Source organism: Daktulosphaira vitifoliae, unplaced genomic scaffold (genome assembly GCF_025091365.1).
Source record: "Daktulosphaira vitifoliae isolate Bord-2020 unplaced genomic scaffold, ASM2509136v1 Scaffold_5, whole genome shotgun sequence".
NCBI lineage: Eukaryota > Metazoa > Arthropoda > Insecta > Hemiptera > Phylloxeridae > Daktulosphaira > Daktulosphaira vitifoliae.
The window spans coordinates 31,765,620-31,784,810 of record NW_026099576.1 but is presented as its reverse complement, the minus strand read 5'-3'; the positions used below and the strand labels follow the sequence as shown (position 1 = coordinate 31,784,810).

General features: G+C 25.4%; 1 protein-coding gene across 2 annotated transcripts in view; it reads right to left on the bottom strand.

Moving 5' to 3' along the window:
- The window catches only part of LOC126907865 (E3 SUMO-protein ligase RanBP2-like), a 35,780-nt gene continuing 16,589 nt past the window's right edge, over positions 1 to 19,191 (bottom strand). The window contains exons 10-24 of one of the 2 annotated variants that reach the window (XM_050689506.1): positions 18,740 to 18,854; positions 16,776 to 16,938; positions 13,074 to 13,222; positions 12,847 to 12,997; positions 11,054 to 11,261; positions 10,804 to 10,961; positions 7,806 to 10,740; positions 7,685 to 7,738; positions 7,057 to 7,089; positions 6,126 to 6,274; positions 5,896 to 5,955; positions 5,408 to 5,816; positions 5,174 to 5,338; positions 1,038 to 1,165; positions 1 to 318 (exon numbers count right to left, since the gene is read on the bottom strand). In XM_050689506.1, coding sequence (XP_050545463.1) covers positions 97 to 318; positions 1,038 to 1,165; positions 5,174 to 5,338; positions 5,408 to 5,816; positions 5,896 to 5,955; positions 6,126 to 6,274; positions 7,057 to 7,089; positions 7,685 to 7,738; positions 7,806 to 10,740; positions 10,804 to 10,961; positions 11,054 to 11,261; positions 12,847 to 12,997; positions 13,074 to 13,222; positions 16,776 to 16,938; positions 18,740 to 18,854 — 5,099 coding nt within the window. In that variant the 3' untranslated portion in view covers positions 1 to 96. Of the gene's footprint in view, positions 319 to 1,037; positions 1,166 to 5,173; positions 5,817 to 5,895; positions 5,956 to 6,125; positions 6,275 to 7,056; positions 7,090 to 7,684; positions 7,739 to 7,805; positions 10,741 to 10,803; positions 10,962 to 11,053; positions 11,262 to 12,846; positions 12,998 to 13,073; positions 13,223 to 16,775; positions 16,939 to 18,739; positions 18,855 to 19,191 lie in introns of both variants that reach the window. The other variant, XM_050689505.1, reaches the window with a different exon arrangement.

Below are 19,191 nucleotides of genomic sequence, written 5' to 3'. Positions count from 1 at the left end.
TCTAGTACTATTTTAATTTTATTTTTATATTAATAGAAGCACAATTTCAATTTATATTCATTATTTTTATAATTAAAATTAAATTACATAGATATTTTATTGGTTATTGCTTATCTTTGAAACACAATCATCATAAACCTGTTTAAAGTGTTGAGCCGATTCTTCATTTTTAAAACGAACAGCCAATAATTCTTTTTGTGCTTTAGGATTATCTTCTGTAGTATTCATACATCCCCAGCATAACGCTTTGTTCGACGACTTCATTGGAACTAAAGTTATTTCTGATGATATGAGGTGATTACATACAACTTTAAAAACCTATTTTTACAATAAAATATAATAAATTATTCAGTGTAAAATATTAATTTTTTTAGGGTAAATGGACTTTCTGATTTTTTTTTCACTTTCATTTTTTTGCATAATATGTAATTTGATTATAGGGGTGATCACACTATTTGGCCAACATCCAAAGAGCTATCAGTATTAGGGGTCGACAATATAAAGGACATGAAACAGTATGAAAAGCAGATAGTATATTTAAACAAATTTCAAAAATTATATTATTATTGAATCAAATAAATTATACTAATTAAAAATAAACTTTTCTCGTCATTACTTTTGCTTACATATTTGGCAAACTATCACCCATTGGCGTACGTAAGGAGAGGGAGAGGATTAGGGGGTTGAAATCTCCCCCAAAAATTTATAAGCTAAACGACAATTTTGAACCATAAACAATAAGTAATAACTATAAAAAAGATCATATCATACTATAAAGTAATTGAAAACAGGAATTTTTGTAAGCTAACAATATGGGCAGTGTCACATCTAATTTTCTTTAAATTTCAAAACCACCCCAAGTTTAATTTCTGTGTACTCCACGGCTATCACCTATAATAATTTTATAGAAAAGTAACAAAACTCAATCAAACTACGGTGCCTACCACAATTAAAAAAAACTTAATTCACATGATTAAACTAATTTAATACAAGAACTTATAATAGAATGAAAATTATGTAAATAAATATTAACTTACTTTTTCTCGTCTAAATAAAAGGCGATAGGTTTTTCTATTTGGATGATGAAGTATTTTCATTTCACCAATTCCTCTTTCTTTGTATTCATTGCCATCTTTTCGAAACAGCTTAGCCCTCTCACAAAATACTAAAAATTATTTAGCATGAATAAATGCCATAGTAAATATAATTTAATTATATAATAAAAATTAATCACTTACGGCTAATATTATTTAAAATTTTAAGTACAGGAGTTACGAAGTTATGACAAAAATTCAATAACTTTTTCAAATTCAATTAATATTTAATATTAATTTCTTAATTTTTATAATTTAATTCTAATATTTTTTTTATATTGTTTTTTAAATCAGTAAAATTATATTACACTTTGATATGATTTAATGATTAAAAAATTCATATTATAACTTAGATTATAATAATAATTGACATACTTATAAATTTAAAAATTAATGATTTATAAAACTATTAAATTATGTTAAAAAATATAATGTGAATTTTATAATATAAAAGCTGGTTTAGCTAAGAACAATATGAACTACTGTGTAATAGAGAAATTAAAATTTATAAAATATATTTTATAATATATTATAACTTTAAGTATGAAAAAAAAAAATTAATAAGAAAATTTCGATTTTAAATGATTTTTAGGTTACAAATTAGAGTTTTCGATTATTATTAATTTGTTAATTTCAGTATATCATATAATAATGATAGATATTTTTATCACCTTCTTTATCACATTTTTATAACCTTATGAATATAACAAAAGAGATATATAATGAAGAGAAAGAAAGGTACCCAATCTACTATACGGTACAACCAAAAATACTGGCACTTAACTTTGAAGAAATAAAAAACATTGTAAAAATGTTAAAGAATAACAAAGAACCGGGAGAAGATAATATAAACATAAAACTAATTAAAATATCAAACTCAAAATAGCGTCAAAAATAAATGGAATTATTAAGGATAATTTAGAAAATGAAATTATTCCTCAAGAATGGAAAACTTCGATTATATGTAAAATGTATAAAAAAGGAGACCCAATGGACACTAATAACTACAGAAGATTATCACTACTTAACACGTGTTAATCGACAATAGACTACACAGGTGGCCCACCACTCACTGACAACTTAAATAACTTTTGATCCAGTTAATAATTTTAGTTGATTTTTTTTTTAAATAATAGTTAGACGTTAGGTCTATAGCTATATCTCAATAATTAATTTTTTTACATTTTATTAAAAATATTAATTATTTTTAAATTTTAAATAAAATGTAAAAAAAAAATCTAAGATAGCTATTTTGTAGAGTAGAATTTAAGAAAAATTTTAGTAAAAAAATATCTTATTAATATTCAGTAGTAAATATTCTGTAGCGTTTTGAAGTTTGTGAAAATTTGAATTTTCATGTACTATTTTACGGTATTAAACATTGAAATACGTATTGAGAAAAGGACAGAAGAAAACGCTATCTTTTCAATATACTTTTGAATGAGAGTGATAAGTAATAATTGCCTTATCTAATTTCTTATCATGGTATTTATGCCAAGTTTGTAATGTATACACACTATCATCATATGTATACACAGTAATCATGAAAAGATAGCGTTTTCTTCTGTCCTTTTCTCAATACGTATTTCAATGTTTAATACCGTAAAATAGTACATGAAAATTCAAATTTTCACAAACTTCAAAACGCTACAGAATATTTACTACTGAATATTAATAAGATATTTTTTTACTAAAATTTTTCTTAAATTCTACTCTACAAAATAGCTATCTTAGATTTTTTTTTTACATTTTATTTAAAATTTAAAAATAATTAATATTTTTAATAAAATGTAAAAAAATTAATTATTGAGATATAGCTATAGACCTAACGTCTAACTATTATTTAAATAGTTAAATATTTACTTCAAACTAGCATATAATAGTATTATAAGAAAAGTTATAGAAGACCCAAGAAGAGTTTGAAGTTCCAGATAAATTAATTCAACTGGTGAAAGAATGTAATTCAAACATCTTTTGCAAAGTTAAATTTAGAAACAAGATAACATAGAGTTTTGAAGTAGGTACAGAGATTAGACAAGAAGGTGCACTGTCTCTAACTCTGTTCAACGTAGCTCTAGAGAAAAATAAGATATTTGCCAGTTTAATAAGGAATGGAATTACTTGGAAACAAAACTATACTTGCATATGCAGATGATATAATGGTAATTAGATGCTCACGTTAAGAAATTATTACTAAAATGTGTCCTTAACGAGGTGGCATAGCCTATGGAACTCGAAATAAATCAATTATATGATTATAGACAGAAAGGCTGAAAGTGCACAGGACCTAATAGTCGGCAATTACAATTTTAAGGCTGTAATCGACTTTAAATATTTGGGAACTAATATAAACAATGCAAATAATATGCATAATGAGATAAAGCTAAGAATTGCAGCCGCTAACAAAAGTTATTTTGCACTGGGAATATTATTTAAATATTAATTCAAAGTTTAAAACCAATAAAATCAATATTTACCCTTAACACAAGTTACCGATGATCATCTTTATTTTATGTATGTGAAACGTAGTCGGTTACAAAGGGCAGTCAAAAGAAGCTTATTGACATTCATAAGGAAAATATAGACTCTAACATAAAAAATGGAGAATATAGAAGAAAAACCAATAAAAAAGTCTACCAAATATACTCCAAGCTCAACATCAAGACATTTTTAAGAGGCAAATGATTAGAATAGACGGGACATGCTTGGAGATCCATTGGTATAATAAGAGATATAAAGACAGGTATTATCAATGGAAAAAACCTAAGGATAACTAAGACAGAGGTGGATAGACATAGTCCAATCAGACATTGAAAAATGTGCATCAGGATCAAAATTAGAAGAGTGCGTAGGTAAAGATAGATGACATCAAATAGTAGAAGTAGTAAATGCCCTAAATTATATTTAGGGCCAAGAAGATCCATTGCCTCCAGAAACTGTTGTAACTCGTTGTATATCGATAAATGCTACAATTTATTATTTCTAACATAACGAAAAAATTTGTGAAATTGTTAATATGTTAAGACTCAGAAGAAGCTCTTTGTATAAAAATGGCAAAAAAAAAAAAAAATTAAAGAAAAAATGTGTTAAAAATAATTTTGTATATATTTGGTCAAATTTTAAAATTCTACCATACTCAATTGTAAAAATACAAAAACAAAATATGTTGAATCTTGAAAAAATAGAAGAATCTTTAGGTATTGCGGAAGAAGTTCAAACTCAGGGTAATGATGGAAAAAAAATACATAAAAATTTGAAGCAGTATTTAATAAAAATCATGGATTAACAGCATTGAAACAAAGATATAAAATTATTTGTGAAACAAATACTGACATGGAAGGCACACCTGAAGAACTAAACCTTAATAATTTAAATTTTTACAAATTATCTCTTATTACATCAGTTGATATAGAGAGATCATTATCAATATACAAAAATATTTTGGGCGACAACCGAAGATCATTCAAAATTGACCAAATAAAAAAACACTCCTTACTTCAGTGTAATCAAGTAATTTAAATAAAATTTTTAAATTTAATTTAACATATATTACTTTTAACACATCATAAGGACGCACTATTTCTATAACATTTTCAAAAGTTGAAAATATTAATTGTTAATACAAATATTGCTACTTTGAATTCATCTGTGGTCAAGTATAGGTTGAGATTTCAAAAAATGATGTTTTCTCTGACCTTTGGTTATTAATAAATTAATGGATATTGATAAACAAAAATTTGTGTATGGAGCTTTATGTCAACATAACTTAATAAAGTACACCTGTTATTTACTAAAGCTTCTCTAATTAATATACAACACTGATATTGTTGCATGATATTGAGTAGTTTTTTAAATTGTGTTTTTAAATACTTGTACTTAATTATAATTAATAAATTTAGTTTAAATTATTTAAATGAATTTTTATTATAACCTTAATTATAAATTTATTTTATAATACACTTCTATTCAAGAACCAATCTATTTACATATTTGCTTAAAGATTTTACTCTTTTTAAAATTTTTAATATTCAATAATTATGACTAGTAAACTATTTAAGGTATAAAATAAATTGACTTACAAACAGTTTCATTTTCTTCTCCAGTAGAAACTACAACAGCTTCAGGTAATGGTATAATTGGTTCAAATTGAGGATCATGACTATTATCAACTTCTTCTTCTCCATTTTCTTCTTTTTCATCCTCAGCAGTTATATTTTGATTAGTTTTACCATTGCATGGATCAACTAACATACACATTAAAATATTGAATACAAATTTACTTGAGTTAAATAATAATTGAGAAATATACACACTTGTAGGTTTAGAATTTTTTTCTAATGTTCCAAATTTAAAAGAGCTTTCACATTTTGGAGCAAATGAAAATATGTTTTCTGACTTTTTATAATCAGACTTAAAAAACTGTGGCTTGGTGGTAGAAGGTAAATTAAAAAGTGAATTGGTTTGAGTTGTTGTAGGAGATACACCAAAAATATTATTAGATTTATCATTACTAGAATTTCCATAATTAGTTCTAGTATTACCAAATATTGGATTGGATCCAAAAATAGTAAGGTTTGTTGAGATATTTTTTAATGCATTTGAAGTTTTATCACCAAATAAGAAAGATGTTGGTGAAATATTATTGGTTGTTGTTATTAATGAATCACTTAAATCAGAAATAGTAGATAAAGTATCTTCTTTTGCATTGATATTTCCCGTTTCCTAGTAATTAAATATTGTTAGATAATTTACAAAAAACATTTTTGGTTTTTTTTTTAATATTATTTAATTTATTAAATACCTTTTCACAAAATGTTTCTGAACAAGTAATTTCAGGTTTATATTCTTCTTTGTCTTGATTCTTAAACAAAATTCAATAAGAAATATTTCAACTTAGGTAGCATTTAAAATTAATTAAAATAATGTTTATAAACATGTTTTAACATATAATGTTATATTAACATTATAAAAATGTTATCTGGAAATTAATAATAAAGACGAAATATACTTCTTAATTATGCAAATACATACATCATCACATCCAATACATCCTTTACATTTGGGTTTCACCTTATATAAGAAAAAATATAAAGGAAGTTTTGTTTTTTCAGCCATAACTTGATCTTCTAAAGAAATTATATCTTTTAGATTTTGTACTTCAAGTAATTTAACACCATCATCTGAAATATTGGACATTAGTTTATGTTTCAAATATTATATTCTCATTACTCATATTTGTTAAAAGTTTTTTCTAAAAGTTGTTACTTATACCAGAAATAGAAAAATATACATAGATAAGCACAATAAAATAAACCCTAGGGTATCTTTATACCAATGCGTACAACAATAGTACACAATGCATTTATAGCACCGTGTACTGAATACTTAAATGGCTCATTAAAAAATTTTATTAATTTTTACTTTAAAATTAAATATGAGGTTTTTACCTTTGAAGGAATGAAAAAAATTATTTAACTACATATTATTGTATTTTTTCAAATCAAACAAAATTTTCAATAGTTTTCTAAAATGATTGTCTTTATTATTAACGAATCATCTAATACATAGTTTTTGTCAGATACAATAACCTGCATTGAAAAATAAAACATTGATTTTTCCAAAAGAACTTAGATATCAGAAAATGCTTTTTTAAAATTTTCATATCCTCTAAGTGTTGTCGAATAATTAATACAGCAAAAAATAGATTACGTTGACAAACAAATTTAAATCATCTATCATAACTTTATTTTGATGTTTTTTTATTCATTATCGCATTCTAAATCATAGATCCTAACAGAACCTTATTAAAACCATCAGATACCTTCTTTTTTTTGTATGAGCTACCCTGAAACTGTCTTAAATTATAACTTCTGAACAGCAAACCCACCAGATACCTAATTGATCTTAAAAAATATACTAATCAGTCTTTCTAAAAAATAATAATTAAAACTGAGGTGCTCACCATTATCCAAGTTTTGATATGTGTTCACTGAAGCTATTTACAGAAAAAAATTGAATTAAAATTACAGTTATTAGTTACAGATAATATGACAAAAATATTATTAACAATAAGAAATAAGGTAGAATTGAAGAATAGTTTTGACTTTAACTTTCCAGATTTGTCGATAAAATATAAGAGTAAAGTTCAACTTGACTAAAATAAAATTTTTATAAAAATAATCTTTTTTTTTTAAGAAAAACATTTGTCAATTCGGTTTTAGAATGTTAACTTTTTTGATTTTTCAAAATGTCTAGTGATAAAAGTAGCAGTGCCCCCATTCCTCAAATTCAGTCAATATTTTAAATTGTTAATAACTTCTGAAATTTTGGTCAAAAATATATTTTCAGTAATTTTCTTAATTGCATCATTTTATAAGCTAGTAAAATGTATTTGTTGCCATTTGAAAAATAAAATTAACACCTCAATGAAGGGATGAACATAAAAAATATTTTATAAGAGATAAATGGAAATACACATGTAACTAAACAAAGACAAAAAAAAAAAAATATTATTTTAAAAGAAATTGAGCGGGTAATGTTAAAAGAATCACCTATATATTAATCAATTCTAACAAGAAATAAATACTTACTTTCTAAATGTTTGGGTAATATATCAACATTTAACAAAGGAGATTCTAATTTCACTAAAATTTAAATAAATTTTAATTAGTTTTTAATTTTTTATAGTCAGTTTAATAAATAAGAGCTTACCATTGGGAAACTTATGATTAGAACTTTCAAATTTTATTGTAGATTGTGGTTTGTTATATTCATCACTTTCATTATCACTTTCTTCCTCATTACTATTATCGCTTTTGTCAGAATCATATTTAACGAGTCCTGCACTTTCTTCCCTCCATGTTAATGGTTTAAATTGATCTATATGCTGAGATGTATTATTAGATGCATTACAGTTTACACTTAGTGAACCAAAAGATAATTCAGACGTATTAAGTTTAGGTGCAAAAGTTGAAATAGCTTGAGCATTTTCTGATTGTGATTGAGGCATACCAAACTTAAACATTGAAGAAAAGGATGACTGTCCAAATGAAAAACCAGTGTTTGATGATTTAATTTCAGTAGTGTTGTCTATTATAACACCAGGTTTAGTAGTATTACATGCAGGACATTTGAGAACACTTGATTCGTGCGATAAATAACATCCTTGGCAAGTCCATGAACCAGGCTTAGGTTTGAATTGTGCCAAGTCATTTAATTTAGGGAGATTTATATTTTGTTGAATATCTGATTTATTACTAATTCCTAAAAGTTCATTTGAATTGTTCTCTGGCTTGATAGATACTGGAGCACAATCTTTAATATTTTCTTTCAGCTCATTAACTTTATTTTTAAATTGATTTAACTGTTGCACAGTTTTAAATCTAATTGCATATAATTCTCTTTTATTTTCTCCTTCAGAAAAATCTTGGCCAATCCATGATACAGCTTTATCAGAAGACAAAACAGGTTTTAGTTCTAAATCTGCAGTAAGTCTTTGATTACAACAAATTTTAAATATTATTTCTCTTCTCATTAATAACTGATAGTATCCTTTTTTTGAGTTATGCAAAATTTTCATTTGACCAATACCTTTTTCTTTCCATTCTTTTGAAGTTGAATCAAATCGTAGTAATTTTGCTCTATCTTCAAATACAACATTAAGTCCTTCTTCTCCTGTGACTATATCAACTTTATCAGGTAATGGTATAACTGGTGTAAATTCTGCGGTTGGAACAAAGTCTTCACTTTCTTCAGTTGGTGTATTAGGTAAATCATTACTTGAAATATTAGATTTTATTATAGCATGTGGAGAAGGATTAGTTTTGATATTAAAAACAGTGCTACCAGCTCCTGGAAAACCTTTAAAATCAGAAGAATTGTTAAAACCAACAGAAGGTGAACTTTTGGCTAATGTACTGAAATAAGATGTTGCAGATAATCCAGATGTTAAATCTAATTTAGGAGTGAAATTAAGTAGTTTATTGTCATCAGTTTTAGAAAAATTAAATGATGAATTATCATTTGCAGTACTTCGATTCAAAGATTCATTTATAGGTGAATTGAATACAGTTTTTTTCTCTTCTGTTGAATTAATTTGACTTTCTGTCATACTAAATAAAGGTTTTGTCAAGATTGATGTTAGAGTAGGAGTTTCTTGAGTATTAATAACTGGCGTTGAAAATTTTAAACTAGAGAACAATCCTTTAGATTTTTCTGGAGTTTTTTCTATTTGTTTAGGTTCAACTACTTCATTGACAATAGGGGGTGCACTAAAAGTAAACCCACCTAAAGTGTGTTTCAATGAATTTTCATTTTCTAAAGATAATGACAAACCACTTAGCCCTTGTGAATTTTTTTTGTTTTCATCAAAAATATTTTGTTTGTTATTAGTAAGTGAATTTTCAACCAATGAAGAATTCTGTGAACATGGCTGTTTTGTTTCGTTGAAAACTTTAATAAAGTCTTTACAATCTTCAGCAGACTTAAATCTTGCACATAAATTTTCAATTTGCATTTGAGTTGTGTCAGAATAATCATTAGCTGTCCATAATACTGCCTTATCATTTTTAGGTTTAAGTTCCATATTGTCATACAAGAAATGATTTGCACAAACTTTAAGTACTTGTTCCCTTCTCATAACCAACCTAACTTTTGCAGTGTCTTTGTTTCTTAAAATTTTTAAAACTCCAACACCTTTTTCTTTCCATTCTTTTTCAGTATATTTATATAATTTTGCTCTGCGCTCAAATAACACAATATCATTTTCTTCGCCTGTAAACTCTTCAGCTTTATTTGGTAATGGTATGATTGGTAGAAACTCAGGTATAGGATCGTGTTCTTCAGTATGACTATCATCAGTGTCAGTGTTTTTAGATTTATTAAGAGATATGTCTAAACTCTCTTTAAATGTAGATAAAGATGTTTGAAAAACAGAAGGTTTCTCTGAAGATTTAGATAGCCAATTGGATGGTTTTAAATTATGGAAAGTAGCAGATTCAGGTTGATTTCCTAAAAGCTGATTATTGTAATTAATAGGTAGATTAGAATGAGAATCAATGGTTCGATTTATTCCACTAAGAATATGATGTGTTGGTATAATAACACTGAGTTGAGGCTGAGAGACAGGAGGTCCAACAGGTAAAGTATCAGAAGATGTAATATTTACATTGGGATTTGAACAAAGAGAAAAACTTTTATTGGTTTGGCTATTTGCTTGACTGTATACTTCATAATTATCACTATTTGTTAATGGAAGTTGGTTCAAAGGAGACTCTTCAAATGTATTATTATCTTGGTAAATATTATATAAATCATCATCTTGTTTAATCTGAATAATATCACTCAACGTATTAATTTTTTCATTTAAATGGTCCTCAAATTTGCTTATTCTATCAATAATTTTAGTGTCTGGTGTAATCTTCATGGGCAAATTATTTGATAAATTATCAAATTTAACAATGGATTCTTTTATATTATTTAACTGATCAATTATTTTATCCACTTTTTGTGATAAAGTACGCATGGTTTCAGTTAAATTATAATATTGTAATCCCATAGTTTGACATTGAACATTTTGTGATTGTACAGCTATTTTCAATTCATTCAATTCTTTCATAACAAGATTATCATCTTCTAGTTTTCGACTCTAAATATAAATACCAAACAATTTTTAATAAAAGAGAAAAATTTTATTTTAACAAAAATTTACATTTGTAGAATGCATAATTAATGAATTATGTGGAGATTTTACAGGTGTACTGGTGGTATTATGATAAGACTTATCATTAAATTTGTGTTGATTTTTTCTACTTGATATATTCATTGTATCTACATATTCTTCTCCAGAATCAAAGTTCATTTCTTTTCCTACACATACATGAAATAAAATAAATCGATTATCAATATATTTATATTAACAATATACAATAATCATAATATAAAATAAAATTTATACATACGACTATTAACTGTTCCATTAAGGTCAGTTTCTAATTGCAATTCTAAAATTTCATCTTTAACTTGAAAATTTAATGGATGTTGAGGATTATTTTTTAAGCGCTCTTTAGTAAGATTTAATAGGTCTTTGACTTTAGATAGTAAAACAGAAGATGAAATGGTATTAGCATTATAAGTGTTCACATCATGCTTTGCCATTTTTTTATAAATCTAAAAAAAGTAATTATTTTTTATGTTGCAATAAAGTTTCAATTATAATGATTATTAGTCTACTTTAAAAGTTACATATTGTTATATTTTTCACTATTAGTTTACAATTTATTTGAAATACAGTTTTGCTACTTAAAATGTTAGCAAAAAAAGTTGTCATGTGAAAAGGATAATATCCTTTTATACATATAATATATAAAGTATATTAAGTATTAATAAATATTTTATAAATTAGTAAGGGGGATTGTTCACTACCAATGATCACGCGTACGATCACCGGTACACGCATTATTAACAATTTATTGTTTATCAATAAAGACTTAATTTCTGTTTAACTATTTGATGTTAAAAACTTTCATATTAAAAACACAACAAAGTATTAAAAAAAAAACAATTTGTATTATTTTATTAAAAAGTTATAGCAAAAAAAACAGGAAATCTAAAATCAAAAATTTTAACACAAAAATAGCATGGTTTTTAATTATGAATTTAGTAAACTAATTTAGAGTTTTTACAAAAATGTAATAATTTTTTTACTTTTAACACTTAAATTTCAGTATTCAAAAAAAGTTATATTTATCTTTTTCTTAATTATGTATTTTTAAATATATTTGGAATTTTTAAATTTTATTGTGTTCTCAATATTGAACAAGATATTGATAAAAAATAAAATATTTTTTCATAAAAATAATTTTTTTTTTAATTTTATGTTAATAGGTAATCATACAAAAATATATGCAAGGACCTTTTATATTGCTTATATGTTTTCCTAGAAAATTAATTTTATCCTTTTTCCCTCATTTTAATATTTAAAAAGATACATGCAAAATACTATATTTCTACCTATTTTCATCAATTTTCAACTGCTATGAGGCAAGGGAAGGGGTTAACTTAGAATGCTCAAAATTTACAAAAAAATTTTTATTTACCACATAGAACAAATTGTTGGGTTCTACCATTAGATTTTTTTTTGGTCAAATAAGGACCACCCCACTGATGATATAAAAATACATAAGGTATTTATATAAAATAAAATCATTTTGATTCATATATTTTAAAGAGTTATGATAGTTTTAAGAAAGATACGTTTAAAAAAATAACAAATTTACTAATTTTAAAAATTGTAATTTTTGTAGATGAATTTCCCCATTTATAGAGAATGAGGACATTTCTTCAATTTTAACAGCAATGTCTTCAACTAGATACGTTTTGTGACCTTTGACATATTGTTAAAAGAAATGGGTCCAATGAAAACTGAGAAAAGTGGCAACAGACAAAAAAAAAAATTATTTAAACATACCAAAGTAAAATTAATACCTTCTCAGTTTCATATCGAAGACAAAAGGTTTTTTTGATAATATAGTGCATTTAGTACAGACCAATTAGAAGTAGGGAATCTTCGCCACTATAAAAATATTTTAAATTTTAAAAATAAGTTTAAATTCATAAATTTAACTAAAATAATGAATTATTCTATTGGGAATTTTATAGTAATGAGTTTTCCTGTTAAAATGGATTTTAAGAAAATTAGTATACATAATTCCAGAAAGTAGAAATAATTAATAACAAAACATTTGTTACTTACCATAGCTTGGTAAAATGATGCATATGGAGAATTTAACTTTTTAAATGCTTCAATAGCTTTCTCATATTGGTCATTATTCATCATATTACAAGCCAGATAAAATTTACCTTCCTCCAACAAATCCGCTATTTCAAGGGATGTAAGTTTTTTTCTATTTTAAGTTAAAAAAATATATTCATTACATATTTTGCTTAAGAAATTGTATAAAAACACACAAATTAATGCACCTTGAAAATTCAAAGAGAGTATGTTTGGGTTGATGCTCAGTCCCATTATATACAATTCTTTCAAGTAATTGAACAGCCATTTTCCAGTAAAGAATAGCTCTTTTTTCTAATCCATCTTTTAGGAGAAGATCATCCACTACTTTATTTGCCTGTTTATATAAAGAATGAATGTATAAATAAAAAAAACAATGAACATTTATATAAATTAAATGTTAAAAATTGAATCAATAATAAAATAGCACAGAAATACTGACTTACACATTGTAATATACCTAAAAAAATATACCTAAAGTTGAGGTTGGCAAGTACTCTCTTTATTTTTAATATTTGGAAAATTATTAAATACAGTAAATATATAATAGTGTATATAATTTATTGTAATATAAGTTATCCATATTTTTATTGAATTTTCCCAGTTTTAATAAATTAATTATTGATAATAAGTATAGTAATAGTTAATACATTTTACATTATCAAATTATTTGATAATAACTAAATGTTCATAACACAATTTTATAATAAAAATAACATAAATGAAAAATTAGTATTAAAATCATTAAAATTTTGAATTACACAAAAAAAGTGATCAATTTTTTATTTTGATTCTGTATAATCATGTTAATATTTAATTATTTAAACAATTGTATAGAAATTAATTATAAAACAAAATAGTTTTTTTTGATACATATTTAACAGCCAACAGTTGTGCACATGTATTACTATAGTACAATCTTATAGGTTTATTATAATAGTTGTCATGGTAGTTTGAACCTACTATGAACACTCTTTCTCATTTCTTATCTATATCTATCACAAAGTGCATTATCATCATACTAGCATGGTTGAAAATAGATAATATCATAGCCCATAAACATTATTCATATGTATTTTAAACTGCACAATGTGCACATAAAACAACCTAATGAAGGTAAAACATACTACAAAAATGTTAATACTTCACTAATAAATCCCACACTTTAATAAGTTCTCACCCAATTTTATCAATACACCAACAAAACTATTCTTTCAGATAAAAAAATATCTGTAGAAAACGTCAACATATCAACACATGAATATAAAATCATTTGCTAAAATAGCTAGTAATTTTAAATTACACATTAAAGACAAAGTTATCCTTCTTAATTGACATCCTATATGAAAATACACCTTATAAATACTATATCTTAGAAATTTTGTAAACTAGTTAAACTAGAAAGTAATATACATGCTTCTCACATCTCGAACAGAAGATTTTGTACATTTTTATCAAATAAAAATCTTGTAGACTAATTAATATAAAATGGTAAAACAATACTCATTCACAGGAAAACATGAAAACATAGACTGCTTAATCCTTATAAGAGTTGTAATATCTAACTTATTGCTAAAATAATCCATCTTTATTGGAAAAACATGAAAAATACAAAATTATGTCTGTTAGTCCAATATAATTCTGCAGAGCTGGTATTCAATTGGAAGGGTATAGACATATCCTTAGTTTTAGAAGGCTAATGTACATTAAACATTTTTTTAAATTGTTCTAAAAATTTAAAAATTATTATTATCAATTTAATACTTAATTTAATTACTATAATAAATAATAATCTAAACCCAACCAAACCGTATAATACATATAAATCATAAAACTTGTCACCAAAATATAAATACTTAAATAGTAGTTCTTATTGCTTTTGGAATAATTCAATAATTTGTTGTAAAACTTAAGCACTACATATTTTTATTGAAGCGTTTTTTGTAATAGTAATTTTAATCACTAATTAAGATAATAATAATAATTTTTAAATTAAAATAATAGACATAATATATTATGCCATGATTTTATGAATCTTGAAATTTCGAAAATTTCTTAGGCGTCTTAAATTTTATTAATTTCTATGGTTTCATAAGTATCTATACAATCAAACGTTACATATAATATCAATATATAATATAATATATATATATATTATATTATATATATATATATAATATAATATATATATATATTATATAATATATTGATATTATATGTAACGTTTGATTGTATAGATACTTATGAAACCATAGAAATTAATAAAATTTAAGACGCCTAAGAAATTTTCGAAATTTCAAGATTCATAAAATCATGGCATAATATATTATGTCTATTATTTTAATTTAAAAATTATTATNTAGAATTAATGAAATTTCTGTAGCAAAGTAGCACTTAAACTTCGAAATATGCAAAAATATAAAACATTAAATTTTTACATTTAACTTGCTAAAATTCAAATGGAGGCTTACAACCCGATTAGGTATAAACCAATGGCTATTCACATACCAGTAATGCCAAGAGATTCCAAGAAAATCTTGGGAAAACAGAACTCTGGAATGAAACACAGCCATCTGGAAAGTCACCATGAAGGTGGCTCTAATAAACAAATTCTATTTGTTAAGTGTGGATAAGAAAAGCAAAGGAAAACGTGGAATGCACAACTAAGGAAAGTTCACCACATAGGAATGCTGGCGGAGAATTACCCATAGGGAGGTTGCGTCGTATAGTGACTGTAAATGAAACTTATATTACACCCTAACCAGTGTGTCTTTTTAAATGTTAGCATCAGTTTTTCTGAATGTATGACAACATAATACAATTTACGCAGATAAATTTGCGTCATAATAAATGTATTGCTAAGGACTCTAACTAAGAGGAATATAACACCCTTACAAATAGATCTTATTTAGGAACCGTGGCTACATGGTATTCAGATTAAGGGACTAAACTTAAAGGGCTTTATACTGTTTTACTAACAATCAGACAAACCATAGTCTTGTATTTTGGTTAATGATAAAATAAAAACCAGTTAGTTATTTAATTGGAACTCTAAAAAAACAAACTGGAACAACTACGGGGCAGATATTTTTCATAACCTAAAAATCCTACAGCTTAGATTAGATCCAGACAAAATACTGAAAGAATAAAATTTGATGAACTCATCTTACTATGGAAAAAATAGTGAAAGGGTTATATACCTCGAATCAAACAGCTTATAAAACAAACTCCAATTAGGCTTTAGAAAAAATAGATCTACTTAGGACTATTTAGCTGATCTAGAGACAAGAATCATTGAATACTAGCTCAGAATCAGACAACAACACTAATATGTCTAGATATAAAAAAGGCATACACAAAAAATACAATAAATTAAAAACTTCTTGTCAGACCAAATATTTAAAGTAAAAATAAAAGAATAGTGTTCTGTCTAACACTTACACAATAGATAATTGAGTTATTCAAGGATCATCCTCAGTATAACTTTATTTTTGATATTTATTAACAATGTAGCAAATAATATTTCAGCAACCACACAAATCAAGCTTTTTACTAATGTCAATCAGTAGTATTTTTAATATAACAGGAGAAAAGCCTTAATCACTAAGAGAACTTACACTTAGATACATTGTTTATTTAATATTTGACTACAAAAACTTCTCAACATCAATATTTTTTTTAAATACAATATTGATAGGTACATTGTGATATCAAATGTGATTATTTTTTTAATATCAAAATATTTATATATAATATAGTACTGACATCCACTATCACTAAGTGTTGCACCAATATCAATTTTTAAAAAAATATTGTTATTGAGCCCTAATTTTTATGAACTAAATATATGTGTTATTATAAGGAAATTATATTTTAAATCTACAGATTACCTGATAAGCAAAGTTTTTGGCTAAATGAACCATTAATTGTACATCAATTCCATGGTCACCAATTAAGCGAATTGCTCCTAATCCTTGTGATACTGTATTTTTCAATTTAGATGTATTTTTGATATCAACATCTTTAGTATATATTTTATATAATGATCTCCACCTAAAGTAAAATGTATTGTTAAATTACAATTTTGAAATGCAAGCTGATGATTTTTCCTATCACAAAACACATGTAACTATAAATGCCCACTATGATACACAAATACATGCACATATAAATTTGATTGCCAGTGCAAATGTGCATTTATCACTCCTATTAAATAAATGTTTCAAGTTATTAAACTTGAAATACTATACTTTATTAATAAGTTTTAAATAACAATAACATACGTTGAAAAGCTACTGTCATAGTGCTTCTTTATCAGTATATGTCATTCATTTGAAGCGTAAACAACAACAATTTTTTTTCACTCAAATATGTCGAAATTTATGCCTAAAAAAGTGTTTTTGCGAAGAGTTCTTTTTCATTACTTTAATATGAAGAAAACAGCTGCCAAAATTCATCGTATTTTGGTGGAAATTTATGGTAAACAAGCTCTAGCTGAGTGAACATGTCAAAAGTGGTTTGCAAGATTTAAAAATGGTGATTTTGGCTTGGAAGATGAAGAACGTACTGAGCAGCCAAAAAAGTTTGAAAATGAAGAACTGGAAGCATTATTTGATGAAGATTGTTGCCAAACACAAGAAGAGCTTGCAGAATCTTTTGAGAATCAATCAAGCAGCCATTTTAAAATGTTTAAAAGCATCCGGATACATTCAAAAGCAAGGAATTTGGGTGCCATATGAATTGAAATCAAGAGACGTCAAAAGATGATTTTACATGTCAGAGATGCTGCTTGAACGTTACAAAAGGAAGTCATTTTTGCATTGGATTGTGACTGGTGAAAAATGGATCTATTACGACAACCCCAAGCGCAAAAAGTCATATGTGAAACCTAACCAACCAGCCAAATCAACAGTAAAGTCGAATATCTATGGCGCTAAGGTAATCCTATGTATTTGGTAGGATCATAAGGGCGCGCTGTATTATGAGCTGTTGGATTCGGGTCAAACGATTACAGGAAACTTCTATCAAATACAATTAGTTTGCTTGAAGAGAGCAGTCACCGAAAAACGGCCGGAATATGCGACCAGACAAGAGGCAATAATTTTCCATTATGACAACATTCGGCCTCATGTTGCAAGACAGGTTAAAAACTATTTAGAAAACAGCAACTGGGAAGTTTTGCCTCACCCTCCTTATAGCCCAGACATTGCCCCTTCTGACTACCATATGTTCCCCGATCGATGTAGAATGCCCTTACAGGAAAACCCTTCACCAAAGTTGAAGATATCAAAAATTGGTTTGATTCATTCTTGGCCGCCAAGTTGGCGCAGTTCTTTTGGGATGAAATCCACAAATTTTCAGAAAGATAGGAAAAAGTTACAACTCTGGAAGGGCAATACTTTGAATAACATTATTGTACATGTTTTTCTTAAATAAACATTAAAATTTTGAAGAAAAAAAACCGCACAAATTAAGTTATAGACCCAATATATTATGGTATAACCATGATTTTAAGTATAAGTTAAACCCTACTTACTGTTGAATAATATTTAAATTAAATAAAAGTTCATTTTTTAAAAATTAGAGATAAAAACTTAGTTTCTGTTTTTCATCAATAATTTATAGCCATATTAAATAAGTATATACAACTAATAATAAAAACAGTAGTTTTATCTAATCAATAAGTATATTAACAGCATATATTTCATAAATTGAACACTGTATAGGTTTTATTTTTAATTAAAATTTAATTATTTCTTTTTTTTATTAGAAAACTTATTTTATAGCTTTATAAAATAAGATATATGACAAAAACTTTGGTTATGATTTATTATATAATAAAATATTATATTACCAAGTATCTTGCTCTATTGAAGTTAATGATTCAGTTATATCTGATGGACATATCTGTTGATATTTAAAATCACTTTTTGATGATTTACAGTCAAGAATTGAAGCAACAGAAAAAACTGAAAAGTGTATAAAAACACTTATAAAAATTGGTTATAAAATAACATAATATTTGGTTGGGTTGGGTTTGATATATATATAATATTTAGTAATTTTTACTGTTATAGCATTTTTAAACATAGTCTAAGAATCCATAAATTATTATTTTTTTTTAAATTAACTCAAAATATTTCGTAGATCAAAAGTTATTAGATTAGTCAAAATATTGTGAATCACTCTGTATAATATAATGTTTAAAAAATTAATATATTATATAATCTCTTATTAATTAAATTAAGATCAAGGTTCGAATTACTAAATTATCTTTTAGTTTATATGTATCAAAAAAAGTGTAAA